At 47.5% G+C, this 8,141-nt stretch overlaps 1 protein-coding gene across 1 annotated transcript in view; it reads left to right on the forward strand.

Moving 5' to 3' along the window:
* The window catches only part of LOC102864412 (chromosome unknown open reading frame, human C19orf68), a 33,849-nt gene extending 26,985 nt beyond the window's left edge, over positions 1–6,864 (forward strand). Inside the window, 8 exon segments of the mRNA XM_006903745.1 lie at positions 5,386–5,520; positions 5,589–5,720; positions 5,786–5,864; positions 6,124–6,207; positions 6,300–6,346; positions 6,348–6,520; positions 6,692–6,808; positions 6,810–6,864. Of these exon segments, the coding sequence (XP_006903807.1) occupies positions 5,386–5,520; positions 5,589–5,720; positions 5,786–5,864; positions 6,124–6,207; positions 6,300–6,346; positions 6,348–6,520; positions 6,692–6,808; positions 6,810–6,864 (822 nt within the window).
* Positions 6,865–8,141: the final 1,277 nt, after the last annotated feature.

Consider the following 8,141-nt stretch of genomic DNA (forward strand, 5'->3'; position numbering starts at 1 on the left):
AAAATACTGTCCACGAGAGAATACCAAGAATTAGCACGCATCATAGATACACAGGATAATAATGAAACAAATCAGAGTTGATTGAAACCTACGAGTAACAGAAGTATGGCCATCGAAACAGGAGACTGAAAGGGAAATTCAATAAGGAATTTTAGCCCCGCGGAAGAGAAACCTGGCATATCGTACTTCCTCATTCTTAAGGCATGCCCCTTCCCCCAGACCTCATTCTTCAAGGGAGCCACGCCTGGCCTGCCCTGGGTATAACAGGTGTGCTCACCTGTCATCAGACGCCCAGATCTTTGGAACGAGAATTCCTCTGGGTTTGTCAGCTAATAAATTTTTCCTCTTTTAAGTGCTCTGAGAGTGGCTTGTGGTCATTCCCGAGGCACGGTTTTGCTATAACACACCCACTGGGCTATAACGGCTTCTTACCACTAAGGTCACAGAATGTTCTGGTTCTCAAACTCGAGTTGCACTAGAATCCTTTTTTTTCCCCCCTTAGTTTGTCAAAAGCCTGACTGCTGCCTCAGGAGGCCTGGGTGAGTCAAGAACACACTTTTTTAAAAAAAAAAATTATATTTTGTGTGTGTACCGTCAAATCAGAACTAAATGGTACAGGAGATTGCCCCTCTTTCTCCAGCAGAGCATCTGGTGGATTCGAACTGTGCACCTCTGGGATTACAGTACAGCTTCTTGACACTAGGCCACCAGATCTCCCCTCTACACACATTTCTTGTTGCTGTTGTTGTTGTTTATAATTTAATTTTTCTTATTGTGTGTGTGTGTGCCATCAAATCGGATCTGACTGGTACAGGAGGGGCTTGCAGGTGGGTTCGAACCCTGTACCTCTGGGATGGCAGTGCAGCTTTTTGCCACTAGACCACCATAGCTCCCTCAAGAACATACATTTCTGACACGTTCTAATAGGTAAACGCTGAGAACACTGCCCCCTTGAGAACCATGGTAATAGACTTTAGGAATGAGCATTTCCTCCTAACAGGGGAAAACTAGTTGAGTCAGATGGCTAGATCTCACCTGCTAAAAAGCCCCCCTGGTTGGATGGTGGTGGTGGTTAACTATTATTGTTAACAGGAAGATCTTGATTAGGTCCAAAGAGTCCTGGCCTCTTTTCCCCTCAGGCCCTTGTAAAGAACACTTGGAGTGAACACATGGATGAAAGAACTTTATTTCTCCTCACAGCCGGTAAAAAGGAGAGCACATTTCAACAATGCTGCCTCAGAAAGAAATTTTTCTTAAATTTTATTATTTTATGTGTGTGTGTATGCCGTCAAACAGGATCTGACTGGTACAGGAGGAGATTTCCCCTCCTTCTCCAGGAGAGAATCAGGTGGTTTTGAACCGCATACCTCTAGTATTGCAGTGCAGCTTCTTGCCACTAGGCCACCAGAGCTCCCTGAAAGGAAATGTTTTGAGGAATGTTTGTAGGTGGGAAGGGAGTATGTATTTATGGAGTATTTTTACAAAGGAGAAACAGGGTTAGCTTTGTTGTTGTTATGTGCCGTTGAGTTGCCTGCGACTCATAGCGACCCTATGAACAACAGCCCTAAACCTGCTCTACCTTGTGCCAATCTCACTGTCTCTAACACACTTATCCCCATTACCCCAGACATTGAATCAATCCATCTCATTGAGGGTCTTCCTCCCCTGCGCTGTCCCTTCACCCTCCCAAGATTGACGTCCCTCTCCAAGGACTGGTCCCTCCTCACAACATGTCCAAAGTATGTCAGACAGAGCTTCAGAATTCTTGCCTCCAAAGAACAGCCTGGTTTCATCCTCTCCAGGACAGACCTGTTTGTTCTCTTAGCAGTCTAGGGTATATTCAAAACTCTTCTCCAACACTATAGCTCAAAGGCATCAATTCTCCTTCTATCATCCCTAGTCACTGTCCAGCTCTCTTAGCAAGTGATTGCAAAGACCTATATCAGGTGCACCTTAGTCTCCAGACTGACATCGTTGCTCTTCAGTACAAAGGAAGTATTGTGAGAATCGGGAAATACCTGACAGTGGGCTTCAAGATGGAGTCTCTCTGGTTAAAGGCTGTCAGAGTTCATTCTCACAGGTTGTGTGATCTGGGTTTTTCGCTCAGGGCAATTTTTACTGGCAGGTTATCTATAACAGCAGTCACTCTTTTTGCTTCTGGGCCTACACGACACCTAAAAGGTGTTTGTGTTATTGTTAAGTGCTGTTCAGTGTTGTTAGGTGACCCACAGCGACCTGATGAACCACTGACGTGAACCCTGCCCTCTCCTGCCCCCCCTCCTCAAGAGCTGTGCCAATCCATCTCTTTTGAGAGTCTTCCTGTCTGACCTTCCACCTTTCCCAAAACTGGTCCCTTCTGACGATGTGAGCAAAGTGTGTGAGAGGAGGTTTCATGTTCACGGGAAAAGTGCAAAAGGAATTGATAACAAAGTTCAAAGCCGTTAGGACGAAATACCTGGACGAGCACAGGGTGGATTCTGAATTCTGTGGATAATCTCAGAGGACACACCTGGGCCTTGCCGTAAGAAACTGTGGCTGCCCTCGTTGTGGAACGAACCCTGGTAGGAATAGCCCTGCTAACACAAAGCAGTCTGTAGCTTTCTGGCGGTTCAAAACCCACCAGAGACAGACGATATTTTCCTGTGTAATTTTCAGCTTCAGAATCCCAAAGATGCATTTGAAAAACTGAGACCATTAGCAGTTATGTCACAATGATTCCTCTCCCCATTATATATATTTTTTTTAAATTTTATTTTATTAGTTTTTGTGTGTGTACCCGCAAATCAGATCTGACTGGTGCAGGAAGAGATTGTTCCTCCTTCTCCACCAGAGCATCTGGTGGATTTGAACCCCTCACCTCTGGGCTTGCAGTGCAGCTTCTTGCCAATAGGCTGCCAGAGCTCCCTCCCTATTATGTATTTTTTAAATGATTTTTTAAAAATTGTATTATTTTTTACGTGTACCGTCAAATCAGATCTGACTAGTACAGGAGGAGATTGCTCCCTCCTTCTCCAGCAGAGCATCTGGTGGATTTGAACCGCGTACCTCTGGGATTGTGTATTATGTATTTCATTAAGATAAATACACATCTCACCACACAGGGTCCAAGAACACACAAATAGTAAATGAAGTCTAAGTCTGCTGCGTTCAAACATCATAGCCAGTGACGCCATGATTCCTTATGATCTTGCTGATGTAAAAACACATCCACGCCTCAATGGCTATCAAACTGTTCCGCAGAGATTCCTTCACTGTGAGCTGTTTGAAGCAACCAGGTTGAGCACTATTGATTCCTCCCCCACCCCGCCCCAGGCTCAGAATAGCTGTAGGGACCTCAGAAGCTGTTGGAGGACCTTGTCATAGTGCCAACGTGTGGCCAGTCGAGAGACTTCAGTAGTCACAGCAGCGTTCACCAGCGCCAGCGCCTCCTCCTCAGGGTTCCGGACACACTGGGCCCCCAACCCAGCGGCGCCCCTAGCAGTCACCTCCGGGAGGGCTCAGCCTCACACAATGTCCTTCCAGCAGGTGAAGCCCAATGAGCTGAGACAATAGGAAGGATTTTTCTAGCAGGAAATGGCAGATAGGGTTGGAGTGATTATGCTGTGAATAAAAACGGCCCCAGTGTTAAGAGCCCTATTGTCTTAAAGAAGTTATTCCTTTTCACATTCTAAGGTCTGGAATAAACGTTTAAAAAAACTTCCTGACAAGTGGGGGTGGGGGTTGGTGAGTCGCTGAACAATTCTGGGGTGTTGAATCCAGCCAGCTTCAACCCCGGAGTCCTTTCTCACTTACAAGCAACCCCTCGGGCTAGGAGAGGGGCTGCTCTGCTGCTGAGGGTCCCCTGAATGTAATCTTCAGGGGTGAAGTGCTGGGCAGACATGGTGGAGGCACAATGGTGGGGGGTTAGACTTGGCAATCGGCTCCCATTTCTTTGCTGAGAGCATTTGGACTCTTGCTGACTGGGAATCTTGCCCTTTTCACTGTCATCCTAACCACCTCTGATAAGCTCTAACCCCCCGTTACAGTAGCTGTGTCAAGCCATCTGGTTTAAGGTCTTCCTCTCTCAGACCCTCCACATTTCCTAAGGACTAGCAGGCCCCTCCTGGAACAACATGCCCAAAGGATGTGAGAAGTTTCATCATCCTTGCCTCCCAGGGGCGCCCTCATTCCACTTCCTCCAAGTGGGCTCGACAGCACCTAACGATAACAATTTCTGCAGCCCCCCACGTCTTCCACCCAAGGGATGGCCAAATGGCCAGCTTTTCCTTTCGCAGCAAACAGCGTGCCCATTGCGACAAGGCTCCTTCCCCTAGAAACCTGTGTGTGGCTTCTGTGCAGGGGTGGGGCGAAGTGGTGTCACCTAGTCTTGGGGTGACTATGAGGCCATCACTTTTTTTTTTTTAAGAAATATGCCTTTAGCAAGCTCTGGTGGCCTAGTGGCAAGAAGCTGCACTGCAATCCCAGAGGTGTGCGGTTCAAATCCACCAGATGCTTTGCTGAAGAAGGAGGGGCAATCTCCTCCTGTACCAGTCAAATCTGATTTGACGGTACACACACACACACACTAAGAATAAAATTTTAAAAAAGAGTGCAACAATGAATGAATGGAAGCCCAAAATCTCTGTAAATGTTCATTAAAATTAATAAAATTTATTATAAAAAGGAAACATGCCTTTATTTTATAAGAAGCCATCACTTTTTTTCAAGATTATTTTATTATTTTTGTGTGTGTACCGTCAAACCAGATCTGACTAATACTGGAGGAGATGGTCCCTCCTCCAGCAGAGCATCTGGTGGATTCAAACCGTGTCTCTGGCATTGGGACACCATCACCTTTACAACAGAGCAGATCTCCAAGTCTTTGCTCCTGGGAGCAGCCAAGCACTTAACTAAGCCTGTGACAAGAGCAGATTTTCTCTCCAAGAAAAGTAATTTTCATTTGGCAGATTGTGTAAAAAAAGAAAGGAAAACTAAAAAGGAGGGAAGAGAGGGAGAGGAAGGGGGAACGTGCAACAGTGAATTTTAAAAGAAAAAGAAAGAAAAGCCACCCAGAGAATTCAAACCAGATTTCAAACCAATGGGATTTGGCTCGGGTTTAGTAATGGTTGCCCTGCACTGCCCCCTTCTGGCCAGAAGAATAGGTACATGGATGGATGGATGGATGGATGGATGGATGGATGATGCGACGGATGGATGGGTGGATGAATGATGGATGCGATGGATGGATGGATGGATAGATGGATTGGATGGATAGATGGATAGATGGATAGATGGATAGATGGATGGATGGACGGATCCCATGAGACTCAAAGAACCATGCCGGGGAATCCTAGCCCCCAGCAGCCTGTTCCTTCACGAGCTGTGCCTCCCCCCACGCTCCTCCAGGTAAATCCCGTGTTCCTAGAGGACCAGGCAGTGGTGGAAATGGTGTTTTTCCCTAAGTCGCGCACCAGGACAGTGCTGCGCTGCCCCCACCCTGGTGGATCGGCTGCCCGGCTGCAGGGCGCGGTCGACCAGCAGGTGGTGCTGTGCGTGGACCGCGCGGGCCGTGCATTTGCGGTGCTCCGCGCTCGCCTCGCTCCTGGGAGACCGCGCTGAACGTCAAGGGCCCCGAGGTGGAGGCTCAGCTGCCCGCCTGGCGCCAGCTGCTGCAGGGCGCACCCGTTCAGTTCTGGGGTGCGCAGGGCCTGGAGACGCTCTTCACCAGGACGCAGGAACTGGTCGGCCTGGGCTGGCCGCCTTGTCTGCTGTCTACGCCAAAATGCTGGCCATGGTGCTGGCCAAGGTGCTGCCCAAGGAGCTGTCCAAGGTGCTGGCCAAGCTGAGTGCACAAGACCCGGCCGCCTTTGTGGAATACTTCGAGTGTAGCACCATGTGGGTTCGCTGCTGAGCCTTCGAGGTGGGCTGCGACCTGGACCCAGTTGGGTGGCCATTGCCAGCACCTGCTGCACCGTCCCAGCCCTTTGTGCAGCGTGGCACAGTGTCTCCGCGACCTGATGGTCAAGCAGTGAGCTGAGGCGACTGGAGAGATTTCAGATGGGCGGGGCTGCTGGAACAGGGTACTCTGGTTGAAGGATGTGGTCTGGGAGAAGGGCTGAAAGATGAGAAGCCTGGGGATAGTAGGCAGGAGAAGAGACTCAAAAGAAGGAAGTATTTGAGGAGAGGCTTCCTTAGAAAAAGAGTGGATGAGAGGGCTGGAGGCCAGAGGCTGGAGAGGGTGTTGCAGACCAGAGATTGGAGGGACCTCGAATTGGAGATGCCTGAGGGAAAAGGGCTGGAAGCGAGTATGTGGCATGTAGTCCTACTGGGAAATGACGATATAAGAGGACCTGAGATCAGAGAGTGGAAAGGGGGCCCCACTAGAGGGTGAGAAAGATAGTGGTTTGTACAGTTACGTCTGGGGAGAGGACCAACTGGAGGAGCAGGGTCTAAGAGTGCTGGACGACTATACTTGGAGGATGGTCCAGTTGGAGGAGCAAAGCATCAGAATGCTGGAAATGACAGCAGGGACACCCTGCGTGTGAGAAGGCCCCGAGTCTTGAAGGGGGACACCTGGAGGGTGGCTCTACTCATAGAATGAGAGGGTTAGTGGGCTGTAAAACCAGAGACTGGAAGGGGAGGGAGGCTGGAAGTCAGAAACTGGAGGAGAGACCATTTCAGGAAGCTTTAGAAGAAGTCCTTGATTACGCAGACGGAAGGGGTCCCCAGTGGAGTGCCTGGGACCCGAGCCTGGGGAAGTGAGAGGAATGGGACAGGAGCTCAGAAGAAGGGGTCTGGAAGACATGATTCTGGTCCAGCCGGGAGACAGCAGGCCTGGAGAAAGGAGATGAATGGGAAGTCTGGCCTGTGGACCCCAAGAGGTGAGGCGGATGGGAGGTGGAGTTGCAGGTCACTGGAGAAGGGTGTTCAGGACTGGTAAAATATAAAATGAATTATAACACCAGAGAAGCCCTCACTCCTTGGAATAATCAACCATGGAAGATGTAAAGGACATCATTTGTCCAGGGACGAAATTCAACAGGCTGGAAGGAGTAGGAAGGAGGGATTAATGAAAACAAGAATCACATGGGTAAAGTCTGAAGAGTGAAGCTACATTGTGGGCATTGTAATCACGGTCAGAAAAATGTCTAGAAATGATTGAATTGGAAACTGATTAATTTTGCAAACTTTAACTCAAATGGCAATGTTAATAAAACAGAATAATCAACTTCATAAAACAGAAAAACCAACAGGATTTGTAAACTATCCCTCTCAATTAAAAAAAAAAAATAAAGCATTTTGTATTATTTTTTAAAATAATTGTAATGAGCATTTACAGAGATTTTGGATTTCCATTCATTCATTGTTGCACTTCTCTCCCCACCCAGCCCTCCCCCCCTCCCCAGTTCGCTCCTCTCTTTCAAAAGTAAAAGAAACACTCCTTCTCTGGTACACAATCTCCCTGCACCCCTCCCACCGCCCCAAGTACATTCCACTATGCAACCTTAATTGTGGACTCTTGTGATAACCATAATACCCTATCATACATCGCTTTTAAATTATTCACTCCCTCATCTGTTTCAGTGCAGTATACACAATTTATCCAGTTTTTCTCAGTCTTACCCCAACCCTGATATCAATCCCATTTTACAACAGTGGCACCATGCAATATTTGTCCTTTTGCGACTGAGATATTTCACTCAGCATAATGTCCTCCAGGCTCACCCATTTTTAATAATATTGCATGAGTTCCTTGTTTTTCAATGCAGCGTAGTATTCCATTGTGTGAATATACCACAGCTTCTCTATCCATTCATTTGTTGATGGGGCATTTTGTATTATTTTAAAAAAATCCACAACATTCATTGTCAGTGTACTGGTTAATGTAACTGAAATTCATATGCAACACTGACTACCTCCATGACCCTGAGGCAAAAGTAGCTGTTGCCCAGCTAGCACTGTGGACCAGAGCTTATTTAAAATAAGAATAAAGGAATTCTTTAAGGGTTCAACAAGATTCTCACCACTGGACCAACTAGTGCCACCATGAAAGACAGAGAAGAGACAGATATGGTGAACAATTTCAGCTTGCTCAGCCCCACAATTAACATTCTTGGCACCAGCAGTCAGGAAATAAAAAAACAAATTGCACTGATGAAGTC

This window comes from Elephantulus edwardii, unplaced genomic scaffold (genome assembly GCF_000299155.1).
Source record: "Elephantulus edwardii isolate Elephantulus edwardi_28Jun2011 unplaced genomic scaffold, EleEdw1.0 scaffold00236, whole genome shotgun sequence".
Lineage (NCBI taxonomy): Eukaryota > Metazoa > Chordata > Mammalia > Macroscelidea > Macroscelididae > Elephantulus > Elephantulus edwardii.